Genomic DNA, 19,289 nt, shown 5'->3' on the forward strand with positions numbered 1-19,289 from the left:
GTCGCGCAGTGAGGGCAGCCGTCCGCGTCAGCACATCCGGCTGACAAACTGTCCCTTCAGATTCGTGGTACAGTGGAATTTGGCGCGTCGAGAGCTTCAGGTGAAGAATGGTGTCTGGTTACACAACCATCAAGTCTCGCCCGCAGCTTTCGCGACGTTATCATCGTCGCGTGGAGTGTTTGACCCGCTGGTAGGAGCGCGTGTTCAGGGTATGCTCGAGGTTGGAGCCAAGCGCTCTAAGATTTACGACTACCTCTTGGAGCACGACGAGAATGTGGTGCAGGCGGACGTAGACAATCTGGTGCGTGATTATTCTCCTTCCACAACGGACGTTGACGATAACGAGGGAACTGCTAGGGAGCTCGCATTGTTTGCTGCAGTTGATAATGAGAACCTTTCGTCAGTGGCCGACACGGATTGTGGTGAGACAGGAGTTATATCGATTGCAAGTGCGCACATGCGGCGCGTGTTTGCGCGTTTCTGCGAGGTCTTGCTAGTTGATTGCAGTCACAAAACGAATAGGTACGTCTGTGTAATGTGAAGGGTAATGACCTTGGATTTAAACAGGACTGATACGTGTATGTGTTCATGATAATGATGTAGGTATAACTACCAACTACTAACATTCATGGGAATGAACGAATTTGGCGAGGGTGCAGTAGTTCAACAGTCTCTGATCGAAGCAAAGGGAGACTGGCATATGGAACGAGCCATTGATCATTTTAAACGATTTCACCCTACGCGCATCAACTTACTGCGCGTGATAGTCGTGGATAAGGATTTAAACGAGATACGCGTGTTGGAGGCGAATTTCCCTGAGGCCAGGATCCTGATATGTCACTTTCAAGGTTTTAAGTATCTCAAGGAGATGCGCTCGAAGCCAGAGTTCGGGAAGATTTCATCAGACGACGCTAGCCAAATAGACGCTGCAGTTCATAAGATGGTATACGCGTCCAGTGAACAAGAATACGAAGATGCACACGATTCTCTAAAGGGCATTTGCGAAAGATGTAGTATGGATCGTTTTTTCAAGTATTTCGAGAAGAATTGGCACTCATGCACAGAGCGTTGGGTGTTATATCTTCGTGCTACGCTTCCCCACTTCAACAATCACACCAACAACAGACTGGAGAGTTACTTTGGCAAACTGAAAGAAGGTATCGACAGTTCTATGACGATGGCGAATTGTATCAAGGCATAGGTTGCTTTTGATCGGCGGAAACAGAACGACTGCAAATACCGGCTAACTCGAATAGGTCGTTTCAGCAACTCAAATTATGACGAGGAAATGTCGACGGTTCTGCGTTTCACTACTCACTATGTGGCTCAACAGATAGAGCGGCAATACACACTCGGATTGGAGAATACATTACGTTACAAATTCGAGAAAGATCCCGGGGAATTGAAAGTCGTCAAAGTCCGTGGATCATTTAAGATCCATATTCTTCGAATCGATGAGTAGATATGCAACTGCGAGTTTGCAGCGTCGATGAGTTTGCCTTGTAGACACGCAATCGCATATCGCAAGCACACCAACGTAAATGGGCCTGTTATTCCCTGAACCATGATTGACGAGAGGTTCGTACTGATCCAACTACGCCCATTTCACGTGACACTACGGAAGACGACGACACGGAGGAGAAAGCACCAGCCCCAAGATATGCTGGAGAGGACGATGCAGAGGACAAAGTTCCACCTACGCAGAGATCTGCAGTGGCTGACGACGCCAAGAGCGAGGTACTACATGTACCCACACAACCTGTGCAGTGAAGAGCAAGACGAAAAGAAAGTTATACGCAACGTAGGTTTAACACCATCTAATACATATTTAATCGCCAGACACCTACCATAACCATGTTCTGAGGTCTAACATGGGAACGAGTACTGTAGTAACACAGCGAGCTATGCTTTGAGTGACAAAGTATTAATCCTGGATAGGATTCTGGACGACTGCAGGATTAATCCTGTACATTATAGCAAACATTACGACACGAAAAAGAAGAAGAAGAAGAAGGAGAAATAATACTCACATTCACTGTGTCACCTTAAGGGCTTCCTTCTTCTTTAGATGAAGACTCTGTTCAATGGCGTATACCTTCTTAATTTGTTGGAACAGCAATTGTAGATTCTTCTCGGTGCACTTGTACTGGCCCCACGTATCATGATCAATCAACCAAAATCGGTCAGCAATTTTACGCGGCTGATAGCGTGGAACACACCTTTCTTTTGACCATGAGGCGCTCCAATAATAATGAGACGATGACGTGTTGAATCCACAATTTCCTACAGTAAGCATGTCTTGGGCAAATGAAATTCCTTATTTGGTCGCGACAAATTTATCATGTCATCCAAGTCCTGACCCGTAACCGAGTTCGTTGCCAAGCGATCTCGCCAGTCCACAATTGAAGACTGAAGAAGTTGAGATGCAGGGAGGGCTGAGAACCCTCATCACCAACCGTTACTTGTCACATCTTATATGGGACAAATACAACCACTTTCTCTTTTGCTACTTCTGCAAGACTCCAAGCTTTCTTCCTCATCGGTTCCTCGTCGATCTCACTCCCAGCAGCAATCCTGTGACGGTATACTATTAAATCTGGATTACGCACAGCCCCACATTGTGAATCTTCGAATCTTACCGTATCTTTCCCATATGATCATCACTTAAGTACGATAATCATGTCCATGATTAATCCTGGCCTCAGTCGTGTACAGACCCATGTAATTAATCCTGGCCTCCAACAGCCGCCGTTAAAAAAAAGGCTGGCGATACAGCCCATGTTTTTAAAAAGGGTTAGGTATCGAAACAATGGTGATCATGGATACATTTCCAGGTGCCATCCATGTTTTCTGGGAATAAATGACGAAGGTCCGGTATTTTATCTTATACATGTTTCACATGTTTTGTAACATGTCCAAACATGTTATCAGTACGACGTAAAAAAGTAAGAGTGAAGAGGATTCTGTGTTGTCGGCGACACCTCACCCCCACATTCGTCATGGGTTGAAACTACCTTACGTAATGTATCCATCTCAGGTGTCTGATACTAAAACATGTCAAGCATGGAAAACATGGTACGTAAACATGTATTGCAAAACTTAGCATCGAATTACTCTGCGTTTTTGCTGGAGTCACTAAAGTCCACCACACTGCGAAGGAGATCCCACCGCTGGCGTAGACAACCCGTCTTCGAATAATCTCTGGGTGCCTCCTTGTACACGCGGCGCCAGAAAAACAGGCATACGAACAGACCGCAGTTGTCACCGTCGTTCTGGATGGGGTTGTGCACAGCTATTATCTCGTACGGCTCCGTCATGCTCCGGACCACGAGCTCTTGCGCCAACTCTTCCAGCAAGTTATGATAGGCGCGTTTGTCGAGACTGTCGTAGCAGTAAATGGTTTTTTGAAGCTGGTTCACAGCGAGGCATGTCCAATGACTGGCATTGACGTTCAGCGGCATGAACACCCATTCCATGTTCGTAGCTGCTACAAGACTTAACGTCAGTGGTGGGATTCGATGGCCCTTATCTTTTGCCGGTGTTTTAAGCTGCGGTAGGAAAATTGTAGTGCTGGCACCGTACTTGGCCGACAGCGTCGCCGAGAAGGCTTGAATTAAATTGTCGTTGAGCCAGCAGCCATCTCGAGCACAGTACAAATGCGTCCAGTCCAAGTGAAAGCCCTGGTCGAATCCCGGAAGGCGCTGACCAGGCCATGTTTCAATCATTCGTTTAGCCAACAAAGCGGCTTGGTCATTGTCAAAGAGTATGTCCACCTTACCCATCAGCCATGAGTAGCATTTTAAGCCGTTCGCGCATGCTGCAGAGAAGCTCCACAAAAATTGCATCGCCATCAGCTGGCGTTGTGTAAACACACCCACACCATCTATGTCTGCTACCCAGCATTCTACGCTTGCGTCCATCGGCGTACTGAGATCCATAACTTCACCGTAGGGTGTCCTGCGTTCAATATCTGCTAGCGCTTTCTGTACCATAGCCTCGGGAAGACGGTACGGCACGCTATCTTCAGGAGGGGTTCGCTTCGTGACTGTGATGTTTCTCTCCTTGCGCCCGAAGTGTCGCGTCTCAAAAGTGTTCAAATACGAGCTTAGCTCCATCAGCGACGGCTGACTGCTCTTCAGGAACTCCTCGACATGCACTACGTCGTCTGCTCGCAACGCATTCCGTAACTTTGCCCCCTTGTTGTATTCCTTCCTGTCGGCGTTTCGCTGAGCGTCTTGTGCAGCTCGATTCTTTCGAGGACGGCCCAGTTTTGGCGCTCGTGGATTAAATTGGTTGATTTTAGGCGTGGCTTTTCTTGCTGCTTTCTTCGCGCGTTTCTGTAAGTTCACTTCAGGCTTAGGATCCGCTGACATCGAATCGGCAGTTATTCCTTGGGTCTCGGCAACATGAACACTACTGCCCTTCCCTTCATTGTGAGATTCCGGTTCGGATACTGCGACTTGAGTTGGGAGGAGCTCAGAATCAGATGTACCGGACTGCGTGAGAGGTAGAGCTACGTTTCCTTGTCGCAAATTATCACACCAGCTCTCTAGATGGTCCAGCGCGGCAGTGAACTTAGCGTCAGGTAGGCCAGTGAGCTCCGACGTGAGAAGACTGAAAACACTCTGAACGCATTTGTACTTGTTGCGCTCTGTCATCTGTTTCTTGTGAGCGACGTGGTCCCCTTCTGCGTGAATCTGTAGAGGTACATCAATAGAGGGTAGATCACAGTCCACGGTTCCTACTCGAAGCCATCTACATCATATAAACATTGGATAAACATGATACAACCATGGTTATTAAATTCTTGAAAAACGTGGTTAACATGGTGTTAAACATGGCAAGTACATGGCCGGAATTGAAGCGTACGGAATTGTGAGTAGTGCGGCATGATGTTTTCGATAGATCATCCCATGTCGACAAAGGTAGCTTCATCGTAGACGAGAACTCGCAAGTACACCTCCAATCGAACTTGTCCACGCGGTGGGACCGATCATCGCGAGTCAGTGTGACGTACAGCGGCTGGTCGTCAATAGTATGACTGCGTTGATTATCGGAGTCAACGGCAAAGTTGTACTCCGTCAAAAACACACCAGCTAACCACTCGCTTGTCATTCCAAGAAGCTGGTTCATTTCTTCTCCGTAGTTTATATTGCGCTGGGTGCCAGGCTTACTTACACGCGCCATGTACTCGTCTTCGCGGCGCCGTTGGTACGAAATCACAGCCTCGAGACACTGCTTCATGTTCATCGAGCTGTCCAGATCGACCTTCAGTTTACCAAAGAAATTCTCCAGTCGGTTATTCGTATTGTTGCGGAAATGGGGAAGATCCATCCGATGCATCATGACCCACATCTCGAAGCACGACATCCAATTAGTCTCGAAGTACTCCCACAGAGCGGTTTGACCATCTCGGCAAGCTAGAGTCTTGAATTCTTCTGCATTATTCTTTAGGTCCTCCTCCGTCCTTGCGTATACCATGTTCGCCACACAGAAATCCAACTGCTGCAATAAAGCGCTCGGGTACGTTCCGTACTTTTTGTCAAGTTGAATAGCGCCACGTAGCCACTTGATCACGTGAAAATGGCACAACAAAATTCGCGCCGTAGGAAACATCTCTTTCAGAACGGCAATCTCATTCAGGTCCTTGTCGACCATGATTACTAGAGTCTCGTCCCAATCGTTCACAGCTTGGAAATGCTCGATCAGCTTGAGCATATGCCAGTCAGCATTGCGCTCGATCACAGAGTGCTGAACAGCTTGTCCGTTTCCAAACTGGTCCATGACCATAAATGTACACAGCTGGTAGTTGTATCTACATAAAATACACATTTCACAGTTAATACATGGCCAGAATAGGGTAACATGTATCCACCATGCATTCAAACATGATAAATACCTGGTCCAAACATGGTCAAACATGGTTGGGTGTCGTACCGGTTGGTCTTGTGCGTACAGTCAACTAGAAGCAGCTCTGGAAAGCGTTTGTACAACTTGCGCATGTGCTGCGAGCAGATAGAGACCACGGCCGTGTGCCCCCGACAATTTACTTCTACATTCGTCACGTTGCTCCCTGCCGCCATGCCAAACTGTAACAGCAATTCTGCTACTTGGTCTTCGTCGGATAGCGTGCTGCCTACAAAACCGATTGTTAGCCACGCTCGAATACAAAGTCCACATTGAGATACTACGCACCCGACTTCTTTATCTTGGCAACAAGGTTGTACACGTCCTGCATTTGCATACGGTGTGGCGAATTGGTACGGATGTAATCGTACAAGCGGCTGGATTTGCTGCCGCTGGCAACCATAAGCTCCACATCACGCATAACGGGCGAGCTTGCAGGTAGTTGGCGGACCTTCGGATACGACTGGTATATATCCTCGGATACAGGGTGGTTGTGTCCGTAGAATGCCAGCTTCACTTGGACTCTCCACTCCTTGTCTGCTTTCTTCACCACTTGCGCCACAAACCGTACTTTGCACTCCGTTGCGTTCACGCTATGCGAAGGGCGCACGCCTTTCGAACGCACGCGATTCCTCCAACCATGAGTGCAGATATACACCCTCTGATACGGGTCCATGGAATCAGGGACGAGCGGCATGTCGGACTCGGCTTTCCCGGCAAAAGATTTCATTTTCTTAATCTGTTGATTGCGTAAGCGAACGTTCAGCGTTTCTGACACGACCAGTACTGTCGAAGTGTCTTTCTGGTACTGCGCTAGATATTCCTTGAAACGCTTCCAATTCTTGTGAAACGGTGTCAAAGATGGGACGTACTCGAGCTCCACGTTGCTCTCCATTAGTGTCCTCTTTCGCGATCGCGTACTTGTGCTTGTTCCAGAAGTATCACTCTCTTCTTCATTAAGTGTGTCACCAGCCGCGCCTTCCACATCATCTGATGAACGCAGTGATTCTTCAGATTGCGCAGCATCACCGTGACGTGCTGTTTCCAGATCAGCAACGGTGTATTCGTCAAGCGCGTCCGTGGCTTGAGCTGCTTGTATGCCGTTATTGATAACACTTGAACTTACGCCCACGTCACTCTGCACGGACGAACCAGAGTCCGCCTCGGCGTCGTCGCTGCTGCTGCTGCAGGAAACTGCCATGGCTCGAAGTATACTTGCAGTCTTGCTCGTACGGACCATTGTTCTAGCAGACACCAAGCATATTCACAGCAAACATTGTAAGGTCATGGGATAAACACGGGAAACATGGAGTCCATGTTTTCTTCAATGCATGTACACATACGTGATCGCTTCAGTGTATGCAGCACAACCTGCCCTCGTTGTCCACGTGCTTGCGGCGCGTGTCTTGTTCCGTAACCTCACACGTGTTACTGTTAGATCCACGCAATAATAGTTAGCTTCCATAGCATTCGACGTACACGCATGACACACGACGTACCAGTATAGCACGGGAGGAGGGGGGGGGCGTGTTCTGGGAGAGTGGGGGGGGGCGTGTTCTGGGAGAGTGGCTGAGGTTTGAAGCCCCGGGGCTTCTGAGAAAATGCGGGTCTGGTGCACATACAGCAATAATAGCATTGAAAACGGCAAGCAGCGTTAGACATCGTTGACCACGAGACGCGATAAGTACATGCGTCTGCGGGGAGACACTACCTGAAGTTCGGCAGGCTGGGCAGCCTGGCAGGGGCAACAGAGCTTCGTTAGCGGCGGTGGGAGGTGCGTCACGTGGCAGAATGAGTGGCTGTGCGATTCGTAATTTACCGAGTGGATTTTTTTAAATTACAAACATGGTCACACATGGATACATAACAGTTTTAAACATGGTGATAAAAACATGGGCTCTACATTTTCCGTAAAAAAAATCACATCTAGTGGAAAAATAACACTGTTGTAAAGTGAACCTACAAATTTTGCAGTAGCGTTTAACGTAATTTGGATAGTCGGACATTTTCAAGACCGATCGATCATGAATCTCGTTGGTGTTCTGCGCTCTCATCGCCACGCGTTGCTGCGTGTTGCAGCCGCAACTATAACCATAGAATCCGTTATTCCTAAAGTTCAGATTGCGGGGTTGTCTACTTCGTCGAACGCGCACTTGAAGGACAAAAAGCCAATCCTGGAACTGCTTCAGCGCGTGGCAGATGGAGAAGTATCACCTCAAGATGCGGCGGAGCTCTGCGGCCCTACAGCTGAATATGAGGCAGTGGGAGATTTTGCAAAGATTGACACAAAACGAGAGGCACGTACGGGTTTCCCAGAAGTGGTGTATGCTGAGAGCAAGACCTCGGAGCAAGTGGCAGCTATCATGAAAGTCATGATTGACGGAGGCGAAGACAATGTGATGGCTTCACGCGTTACACGGCAAGCTGCTGACGAGATCCGCGCTCTGATTCCCGTGCGTCAAAGATGGCCTCCGATTGCTGGGATAAAGAGTCTTGATGATGATTGTTGTGTTTTACAGGGTCATCATTTGACGTACTACGAGGTGCCACGGATTTTGACATCGAAATCGCTGGAGAATACACCGAAGAAAACGGAAGAAGAGGAAAAGGTATTGGCTGTAATCTGATCAAACCGATCGTGAGTTTGTGTCTCACCTCGTGTCATTTATTGTGCAACGCGTTGCAGGACACCCCCACTGCATGTGTGCTCTGTGCCGGCACTTCCGATCTTCCCGTCGCAGAAGAAGCCGCTGTCACACTTGGTGAGAACTTAACTTGGAATGAATATTCGCCGTTGGCAAACTGACCGTATTCCATGTAATCGATAGAGCTGGCCGACTACCGAGTCACCCGATTGTATGACGTGGGTGTAGCTGGAATTCATCGCTTGTTGCGCAACCAGCACATTCTGCGAGCATCGGACGTCGCCATTTGCGTTGCTGGGATGGATGGCGCTCTGCCTGGTGTTGTGGTACGTCACCCGCCACTATTTTTTAGGACGTCCAAGATGTCTAACAACTTACCAACGTTTTGCTCAATGCTCATGGCAGGGAGGCCTCACGTCTTCTCCAGTGGTTGCAGTCCCTACGAGCGTCGGATACGGTGCAGCGTTTGGCGGCCTGGCACCGCTGCTAACGATGCTCAACGCGTGTTCTCCTGGCGTCGGCGTCGTTAACATCGACAATGGCTTCGGCGCCGCCGTCCTCGCAGGTAAGCGCCGTATTAAATCAGACTTCAATCACTTCAACGTATCCAAATCTTACTTCAGTCGTCCTCCACAGCGCGTATCCTGCAGCAGCTCCGTTAAGTGACAGCGCTTATAAACTAGAGTAGCCAATGCGGTGATACCTTTCTCATCTTTTCCACCAATCATTCTGCAAAAGTGATCAAAATTCAATATTTCGAGCATCAATGGGCCGGAAGAGATCGCCTGTGACTCGCAACAAGAGCATTAACCGGCATCCGCAAGCCGCAAGGTCGTCGTCGCATGCCTCAAATCTTCTTGGCTCGTCCTCGCTGCGCGGTTCGGCGTTCATCCAGCAAAAGCCGACCGTTATGGACTCAGAGTCATCGTCTGACAGTCTGCCTCCGGTCCAGATCCTGCACACAGCGCTTCCCATTGGACGGGAGTACAGAGAGCGACGACACAAGAACCGACGCAAACGACGTAGCAGTGGAGACGATGTAATGGTCAGTAGACGCGATGATTCAAGTGACGAAGAGAAAGAAGACGAGGAGCAGGAAGAGCAAGAGGAAATGATAACAATCTCAGCAGCTGAGCTCGAAAAGTGGCAGCAGAGAGTGCTTATTCACGTAGAAGATCATTTTACAAGTGAGCTTGCTGTGTTTTGGGCATTAATTCTCCAATTAATGGGGCCCTGACAGTGAATTTTTGCTGTAGATGAACAACTGAAGAGGATCGCCGAGTTTGGACGTGTACATGGGACGATTATGCAGGAAGCGAGGCAATACGTAAACAATACGGAGATGCAGTTGAGGCACCAATTTGAAGAGGAGAGAGCGTCGCTACGTGCTCAAGCGGAAGAGTACGTGGCGAAGGCTGTAGCCGACAAAGAATCATGGAGACAGAAGGCAGAGGACTTGCAACAGCAGGTTGAAAAACTACACAAGCAGGTGGACAAACTGGAAGTAGACTATGATGCACTTAAGATGGAGAAGGCGAAGAATAGTCAAGAGACACGAGAAGAGCGGCAAGGGAACCGCGAACATACATGTACTCAACAGACTCACTCCCCACCGAACAACCAGACACAAGTACAACCAGGGGGCGGCAAAGTCGACGAGAACTTAGACAAACAAGCTACAAATGGCCATGGGGCTAATGGTTATGAACCAGCAAGTCTTCATCCACCATTGGTCGACAAGACGATCCCTGGTGAGCCTTCGGGTATTGCAAACCCAATCGACGTGGGTCTGCAGGGGCAAGACCAGAAACTACAACAACCATGCGCCAGCACTACTCCAGTAAACAGAACGCTGTTGGATCCGGGTGTGGTGACTCGAGACGGTCTTCAAACAGTGACATCCGAGTCTTCAAACAGTGACATCCGAGTCAAGCGAAGTCGATAGATTAGGAGCTCCAGGAGTTGGATAATCTCCTGTCGACTAGTATTTAACTCAGGAGCACTCTAGCTAGCAAAACAATGATGAGACGTAGAAAGTCTACATATATTTACAGCTCCTAGATGTGTCTGGAAAAAGGAGAAAAATTAAGCGAGTTTATACTGTGCTCTTGCTCGACGTGCACTCCTTACCGGCACCGACGGTGACAGGTACATGCCAGCAGTGGCCCTTCTGGTATCCTCCCTTGACGATCTCGTCCTTCTTGACACTGAACGTCCACGCGTCATCGAATGTCACGAACTCGGTCTTCATCCAGTCCTCGGAGAAGTGCAACATGAAGAAACCGTACGGGTTACCAGCGGCAATCCACGCGTGCTCCACGTACTTCTCGGCAACCTCAGGCGGCAGACCCGACGTCTCGGACTGGATGCCGCCGCCACCGCCGTTCTCGTAGAAGTGAGTGCCCCAGTTACTGATGTCGTGGTTGAAGCCGTGCGTGTGGCCGTTGAACCAGGCATGAGCGCCATATTCCTTGGTGATCATGAACCACTCCTTCATCTTGTCTTCGCTCATGTGGAAGTGTGGAGAGTAGTGCGAGTTGATGATCTTCCATGTCGCAGTGGACGCCTCCAAGTCCTTCTTGACCTGCTCAAGAGAGTCGTCCCACCACTTTTTGATGGTATCAGCACAGGCATTGTACATCTCGGTGCTGCCACCAGCACACAGCTCGTCACCAGGGGTGCGATCATTGCATGTGTTGCCAAGTTTCTTTGCCTCCGCTTCGCTCAGTTTCTGCTTCTTCACGTATCCGTAGCATTGGCAACAGATCTGCATGACACCGTGCGAGTCAGCATAGTTCGTGTCGATATTGAAGATATCAACCGACACGCCGTTCTCCTCGACACTCTCAACATAGTAGTGGTCCGAGAGTTTCCAACGGTCACTGTTGGCACTCTTGTACTCCTGTTGCAAAGAGAACTTGAGGTTCAAGTACTTGAGCATCTCATCGGTGCTCTCGCACTCACGGAAGTTGTAGTCCTTGTCACCGCAAATGTACTCAGAGCCACCAAGATCGTGGTTGCCCACAACGTTGATCCATGGGATTCCCTCGAGCTCCGGCTGGTCGTACACACTCTCGAATGTGGACTCCATACGGTAGTCAATGTCGTCCGGACCGGCACCGTTCCAGTAAATGTTGTCGCCGTGGCCAATGATACGCGACGGCTTGATGTCACCGGCGGCTTTAGCCAAGATCTCAGCAATGTTGATCTGGGCCCAATAGTCGATCTTCATCTCAAGCGAGTCGTTGGCTACTTTACGGTACTTGTTGCAGCACGAGCCGGGCTTGTCGGTCGTGGCACCCCAGTCACCGATAGCGAGCATAGTTAGTGCTGCCTTGGCCTTTTCGGGGTCACTGTCAGGCTCCTTGTTGCCCGAGCCACTGCCACTGGCTGTCGAATTGGTTAGTAGGTCCGATTCGGACACATTGCTCGATTTTTTGCTAGAGGACGCTCCCTTGCCCGAGCCGGAGCTGCTGGACGTGGTCTCGCCGCTGCTTGTATTGGCGTCGTTGTCGTCGCTGCCACCCGTGACAGCCACGATGATGCCGACGATGACGCCGATGACCACGAGGACACCCACTCCGATGATAACCTTGCGGGTTGCCACCATGGTGCCTTAGTATTAAGGGAGTGTAACAGAAGCAAGAGTGAGGGCTCTCAGCTGACTGGTGGTGTAGCTTGGAAGCTTCTTCTTGGGGGGAAAGGCGACGCAAAACTGGAAATGGCTCGAGAGTTTGATGGTGCAGGGCGCTGCGCTCTCTGGGCTCATGTGGCGTGCGCAGCCTCTACCGGCTCGCGGCCACAACCCACTTGCTCCCAGTATGGCCTGTCCTCAGCGACTGTTGCCCCATTTCTCTGTGACATCCAATCACCACCGCAATGCAACTTTGCCGAACAGCGGGAGTGTCGTCCGTCGTGAGAGCAGTTGCAGTTCTGATCACGCGGTAAGTTTACACCTGTAATAATGTATAGTCTAGTGTTTATGATCTTTTATGAATGCTAAGGTCCGAATTTAATCATTGGATCTCAAAAAGCCTTCAAACTTGAGTACGGGAAAATGTTTGTGAGTTTTTTTTTCTTCCATTAATTAGCCAGCATACGGATCTACGTGGCAAAAATTAACCCTTTTAGTCAGTCTCAATTGGACGAGTGTACATGAGCTTGGAAGCTTCTTCGACGCGATCACCGCGAGGAAAAGTCAAACTGTCTGGGGTAGCCATCACTTTAAGCGGATCTTGATTATCTTGGATGGACACTTGTAGCGCACGAATCACTTTCGTGTCTTCATCGACGTGAGCGAAACATGCGGCGCCTGTCGGTTCGCCTGTCCAGGTAAAGTTGCTGCCCCAATGGTGATGCAATAGCGCGCGGGATTCCTGGCGCGGGTTGTAGCAAAACAAGCAGCCAGGGGTGGGCATCATTTCTATAATATCAACTTGGGCGGTTGAAAAGCGTACTAAGCTACACCATTAATTCGCCTTTTCAGTGGTTTCGACTTCACGCAACAACTTGCTGTGGAGCTACGTTTGGCCCGACCAACCCTGATAAATGGAGGTTATCAATGGCACGATGCTTCATGAACGAATATGCACGATGATACTGGTCGCTTTTTTTTGTTAGAACAGATATTATTAATAATAATAGAGATCTTTAGAGCGTCTCCACCGGTGCGAGCAATGATTTTCAAGCTTACAACTCCTAACCAGAAAAAAAGAAAAAAAACAAACCTTCTTAAGTGAGGTCGGAAAAGGATCCATTAATAAGTGATGCGCTTAACGAACCTCTGGAAGCTGGATATGTGCAGCTTCACACTTCTCCCACTGGTGCGAGCACAATAAATGACCTTGCGATGTGCCTTGATTGGTAAAAAAAAAAAAACTGAAAAGTCATTGATTTACTGCAAAACTCATATGTCAGCACCATGCGTTTGCATTTGAGGCACAGGACTATAAAGGTCGACATTTTGGGTACAATAAGGGACGACGGATACCCGAGACCATCCTCCGAATGAAAGAGATCTTCATTCCACCTTTTGCTGCTAAGACCAACACGTGACGAAGGCGCTAATGGACCTGCCAACCACAAGTCGACCCTACCAAGCTGCTATCGCTGCAGCCCGGTTTGCGGATCAAAGACTCGAGAGCAGGACGCGTAGCGACTACAGCAGCAGTCTTCGACGATTCTCAGCGTTCTGCAAAATTGAAGGCTACCCAGACCCACTGAAGAAAGGATTTGTGGAGCTGCCCGGTGTGGTGGCCGCGTACATCAACTTACTCGAAACCTCCAACTCAACTCAATGGCTCGCTGAAAACCTTCGCGCTGCGCTTAGCTGGCACTACACGAAGCCTGAGATGCTAGCCGGTGGCCACCCACACGATCGTTGGGTTGTTGAGACTTCTACGGACGGCACCCCAGCACCTCGAGGCAACCCGGCACGAACAGCAGCCATCACGCGAATTCTCGCCGGTCTCAGCAAATCCAAGAAGCGCGAGCGGACTCCAAAGCGTGCGTCCCCGATGTCCCTGTTGATGCTGATGAAGGTCATTACATTCTTGGAGTCGAATTCGATGTTCAACGAAACCATGCGGCTGTGGTTTTCTGCGGTTTGTTCTCTCAGCTTCAATGGTATGTGCCGTATCAACGAAGTCTTGTTCATGAAGAAGGGCGACATTCAGCTTGGTCTCAAACGCAAATCGCGCGTTAATGACAGCGACATCGAGTTTGGCTGTTTCACTATTCGTGACCGGAAGACAGATCATGATCCCCTTGCAAGTCGAACCTACTCACTCCATCATCTCACGAAGGAAGAACGGGCAGCTGAAGCATTGACTTTCTTGGATAGATGGTTTACGTACGCGCGGAAGAAGTTTCACCACACCTGGCGTGACAGCGACTACGCGTTTCCATCATTGACGGATGTACCACGCGGCACATCCAAGAAGCGAAGGAGGGAAGCAGGTGTTTTAGCGAGCGGTGGCTCTTTTGCTAACGTGGAAATAAAATGGGGCTCGCCAATGTCAGATAGCAACTTTACTCAGGTATTAAACATTAGCGCTGACGCCGCTGGAATCAGCCGAAACGTGCTTGGTGACCAGATTTGGTTTACATCCCACTGTTTCCGTCGAGGTGGTGCACAGTACCGGTTCATGTTTGCCCCTGAAGATCGACGGTGGTCACTGAAGCTCGTGAAGTGGTGGGCAAGGTGGGCACCAAGCGAAAAGTCCGAAACAGTAACTAGATATCTGCTGGACGACGTACTGGATCGAGAAGAGAACCAACTGGGCGATTCGCTGGCTCCGGACGCGACGTCGTGCACTAGCGCGACTCTCGAAGGTATACGAGATATCGACTTTGGAGGCTTACAGTTATTAGATGAGACTATGCAGGATACTCAGCATACGATCGAATCAGCAGACGCCGCACAAGAGCACACTAATACCTCTAACACCGAGTTGCGAGAGCTGAAGTCACTGCTTCAAGGGCTGCATGAAATGGTCAAGGCTATTAGCGATACACCTTGTTCAACCCAGGAACAGTTGTGTGACGACGATATTGAAGTGCCAGTGGCCGCTAATCTTAAGCCAGGATAGGATACGACAGCACTAGTGTCTGAACTTCCGGACGCCAAGTCGTGGAAAGACTATGTTCATCAGTAATGGAATGCGAACCCGGACTGTCACCAGTATCGCGCGGGAGTGAGCGAAAAGCTCATCGCTCGCGTCTCTCCAGGATGAAGATCATCGCCGAGTTCATTTGCGAGCAGTACGACGATGACCAAGACAGGTTCAAGAAGGACTTCGCAACCTTCATTGGCGAGGAGCTCACCGTCAACAAGATCCTTGCAGCAGTTCGTAACCGAAGGAAAGCCAGTAAAGTAGCGGTGTGCAATCGTCCTTAATTGTACTGACGTCCCTGACTATACCATACTGTCGTCTCTTGTTGTACCACCGGCCTTAACCCCTTAGTTTCTTTATGTTGGATCTTCCAACATAAGGGGTGTATACCCTAATTCACTTCTGCTGCACCTTTTATTTTATGTTGGAGGTCCAACATAAGCAAATCTTATACCTGAATTTTGTATGGGGCAACGGTCCATATCCCCCCTTTCCCCGCTATAGTGAAATGAAGTCATTGATATGAGTGTAAAACGGTCACATGCACAGGCTTAGGTTTAGTTTGGTTGAATGAGTTAGAAAAGGGAGGTACACACCCACTATCGAGCGAGTGGCCACCAGCCACCAACCTCCTCACTCTTCAAAACGACGGCCGATAGCAACATGGTTGCGCCGACACCCAATACACCGCGTCACCACCTCACCAAGCAAGAAAGGCGCCTCTGTTGCGAGGCTCTGCTAAGTGAGCGTCACGAGCGCCGCATTCGACGGACAGAGCAGAAGAGCGGCAGCGATGGAGCATGGCAGACGAAGGCGAAGAAGGCAACAAAGAAGAAGGCTGCCAAGCGCACAACGGCAGATATGGAGGTGGCGCAGTATAAAGGTCTGTATATTCCTTCAGCAAGTGCTCAGGTTGCAGACACGGTGGGCGAAAAAGAGGGCTCGCGAAACCAGACGATTGCTGAAGCGAAGGAGACGTTAGAGACAACCGCGATAGCGGATGCGATGGAGGTGGAAGCAGACCACGAGACGGAGGTGACAGAAGTCGTCGCGGACATGGTTTTGAGCGCTGAGACTGCGCTGCCTGCCCAACAGTCTGGTATCGCGTTAGCTACTACTGATTCCAGTGCTGAAAAACGAAAGCGTAGTACTCAAGTGCCGACAAGAGAGCATCGCCGCGCTCTCCTACAAGAAGACAGCGATGGCGACGATGACACGGTGCGTTTTGTTCGTTTATCCAACCTAGAAGGATTGTGGCTGACAACATGTCTAACATAATATCCAACGTACGTGATGTATGGTGAACAGAGAATGCAAGGTGACGAAGACGAGAGTGTTTACGAAGCAGACGTTGTGCACAGTGTACCTGCGTGTGTTATTGACACAGACCCTAACTTTATGGACGAAGGAGCTGACGAATGCACCGGGCTCAACTCCGACGAGGACCCAGAGCTTCGTGAGGAACCTGGAGACGAAGAGGATGCTGATGACGATAGTTGGGACGGTGACTGGGACATTGGAGAGCTGACAGATGAAGATTCGGACCACGACATCGAGGAGCTTCCAAACACGGCGTGGTTATCCGCAGCGAATAACGCACCACTGATCACTGCAATGCGTACCGATGGCTGGGAGTATGGTACGTTATGTTGGCCGAATCCAAGATAATCCTTTCATTTTGTTTCTGAGTTAACATAAAGGCTAACATAGTTTTTGTCCTTGTGTGTTGTATCTAGACGCGACTAAATTTGGACCTGGCCCAACGTATGCTGGGTTGTATGATGGGCCATACCGACCAAGTGACAGCGTGCTACGCCTTGGGGACGATCCGCTGGCATTGCTCTTTTATTTCCTGCCGCCGAAGATTTGGTCCCAAATTGCTGTCGAAAGCAACCGCTATCATACTCAGTCAATCCCTACGAGGACCCGCTCAATTCGCAGACAGCAACAGCGTAGTGGTGGCGAAGCAGAAGATCTTGCTGAGATCAGACGGCGGTTGTCAGCAGCTGAAGAAATACAAACTTACGAGGTCCTTCAAGTTATGGCATTGCTGATTGCACGTATGTTAGTCCCCATCCGGAAGGCATTGCAGCGCATTGGTCAATGAAGAAAGTTGGAGTTCTACCGTCAAACCGCTTCAGTCTCGTGATGGGAAAGAATCGTTTTTTTCATATCATGGGATATCTACACTTTTCGAGCAACAAGTCGCCACAAGCCCGTACGGACCGAGCGTGGAAGATTCGACCGGTGCTCGATGTGCTACAGCGAACATTCGCTCGTGGATACAGAGCTCCCCCAGTCATCAGCTTCGATGAAGCAACACTGCCTTCGCGCTCGCGATACAATCCCATGAGGATCTTCAACAAGGACAAGCCCCACAAGTGAAGGACGAAGGTGTTTGTTGCTGCGTGTGCCAAGACCGCGTACTGCATGAGGTAACTTGAGGCAAGCTTCGGCTTGCCTTTTTCTTGGCCCAAGTACTTATGTTGACTTGTCCAACATAAGAATCCTGCGCCATCTGTTGATACAACATAATATTAACATAATCGTCTCTGTTGATGTGTTTGCCTGCTAGAATTGAGATTTATTGCGGGGCGAAGCCACATCTACGTACTCCTGTTCTAAAGGATAACAACACTGGAGAAGCGGCTGTACTTCGAAACATGAAAGCTCTCTTATCTCCGTCACCGACGTCTCCATGGAGATTAGTCGTCACCGACCGTTTCTACACGTCGGTCAAGCTGGCGCTGGAGCTGCTTCATTATCGGATGTATCTAACGGGGACGATACAGACGGATAGATCAGGTTACGCTGCTGGAGTGATCACTACGAAAAAGAAAAAAAAGGTGAACAGGCGCGAGGTACTGGTGCCTCCGCAAGGTACCATCAAGCTGGCTCAAAACAAGATGTTTCCGCAACTAACTGCTGCCATGTGGATGGACCGTAACCCGGTGCACCTGCTCTCAAGTGGGGGCAGCCGCCAAACCGGCACCGTGAGTACGTACTACATGCATTGGGTTCCCATTTGGGTGTTAGCACTAATTGTATTTGTATTCTAGTGAGACGCATCCACGGAGAAATGACGCCGGTGCCGGCTCCAGAGCTTGTTCGCGACTACCACCGCTGGATGGGTGGAGTCGACGTCCATGATCAACTCCGGTTGCTACGTTACAGCGTGCAACTTTGCTACAAAACACGCAAGTACTACAAGACTCTGTTTCTGGGGCTTCTGGATATGGCGCTCGTGAACGCGTTTATCGTTCATCGACACTATCGAAAGGTAAACAACAGGCGCCCGCCAAAACACTTCTCGTTTTTTGAGAAATTGATGGAGCAGCTACTGGCAGTAGATTCAATCAAAGCGTTTGACAAGATTGAGGTAAGTCAAATGTTGACCAGTCAACATAACCTCATCTGCTTCAGCAGCCTTCCAACATAACAACTAACTTATGGTGGGCTTGACTGTATTGGAACAGCAAGCGACATCTGCGCAAGATAGAACTGCCCCTTCGCCGGCAAGAGCAGATTCAACACAGCTACAAGGAAGCGCATCGTCAGCTATCGACGGACATTGTTTAGAAGAAAACCCAGATACTGTCGATTGCGAGCAGGGTGTGAAGCGACGCCACCGATCATGCAAAGTCTGTGCCATCTACAAGGTCAAGCCTCGCAAGTTTACGAAATACTTCTGCCCGGAGTGCTCGAACGGGAACAAACGGTGCGTAGCTCGCTTGGTATCCTTACCGTAAGCTTTGGCTAACTCGTTTTGATTAAGTAAATACCTATGCAACGTTCCGCGTGAAGGCAGGGTCAGTACGTGCTTCAGCATTTGGCATGCTGATTGGAACAACGGCAACGACATCCCGCGCGACCTACTGCAAGAACACAGGACACGTGAACGACCGCCAGCGTCGCGGCCAAGCAAGAAGCGGAGACGCAGACAGCAGGTAGGCGAGAGCGGAGCAAGTGCTGGTGCTGGTGCTGGGGAGTCGAGCGAAGAAGATGATGAAGCGGTGGAGGAGGAGGCGTAGTGGTTGCGCCGTCTGGTCGTACATGTCTATGCAAGGAGCAATCAATTGATACGGCACTTGATCTTTCTTGTTATTGGCTATAATAAATGAAC

The 19,289-nt window shown here is 49.6% G+C and overlaps 4 protein-coding genes across 4 annotated transcripts; 2 read left to right on the top strand and 2 right to left on the bottom strand.

Moving 5' to 3' along the window:
* Positions 1-7,893: 7,893 nt before the first annotated feature.
* Positions 7,894-10,219, top strand: PITG_00430 (uncharacterized protein; the record flags this gene model as incomplete). Its single annotated transcript, XM_002908985.1, has 7 exons — positions 7,894-8,360; positions 8,427-8,516; positions 8,594-8,669; positions 8,736-8,878; positions 8,958-9,117; positions 9,809-9,953; positions 10,177-10,219. 7 exons carry the CDS (start codon positions 7,932-7,934, stop codon positions 10,217-10,219), a joined length of 1,086 nt encoding a protein of 361 aa, XP_002909031.1.
* Positions 10,220-10,575: 356 nt separating this feature from the next.
* Positions 10,576-12,262, bottom strand: PITG_00431 (calcineurin-like phosphoesterase, putative; the record flags this gene model as incomplete). Its single annotated transcript, XM_002908986.1, has 1 exon — positions 10,576-12,262. One exon carries the CDS (start codon positions 12,160-12,162, stop codon positions 10,648-10,650), a length of 1,515 nt encoding a protein of 504 aa, XP_002909032.1.
* Positions 12,263-12,679: 417 nt separating this feature from the next.
* On the bottom strand, positions 12,680-12,973 carry PITG_00432 (uncharacterized protein; the record flags this gene model as incomplete). The annotated part of the gene is made up of 1 exon (XM_002908987.1): positions 12,680-12,973. One exon carries the CDS (start codon positions 12,971-12,973, stop codon positions 12,680-12,682), a length of 294 nt encoding a protein of 97 aa, XP_002909033.1.
* Positions 12,974-13,618: 645 nt separating this feature from the next.
* On the top strand, positions 13,619-14,924 carry PITG_00433 (uncharacterized protein; the record flags this gene model as incomplete). Its single annotated transcript, XM_002908988.1, has 3 exons — positions 13,619-14,251; positions 14,303-14,772; positions 14,825-14,924. The coding sequence occupies 3 exons, from the start codon at positions 13,619-13,621 to the stop codon at positions 14,922-14,924; spliced, it is 1,203 nt and encodes a 400-aa protein (XP_002909034.1).
* Positions 14,925-19,289: the final 4,365 nt, after the last annotated feature.

This window comes from Phytophthora infestans, genomic scaffold (genome assembly GCF_000142945.1).
Source record: "Phytophthora infestans T30-4 supercont1.1 genomic scaffold, whole genome shotgun sequence".
Lineage (NCBI taxonomy): Eukaryota > Oomycota > Peronosporomycetes > Peronosporales > Peronosporaceae > Phytophthora > Phytophthora infestans.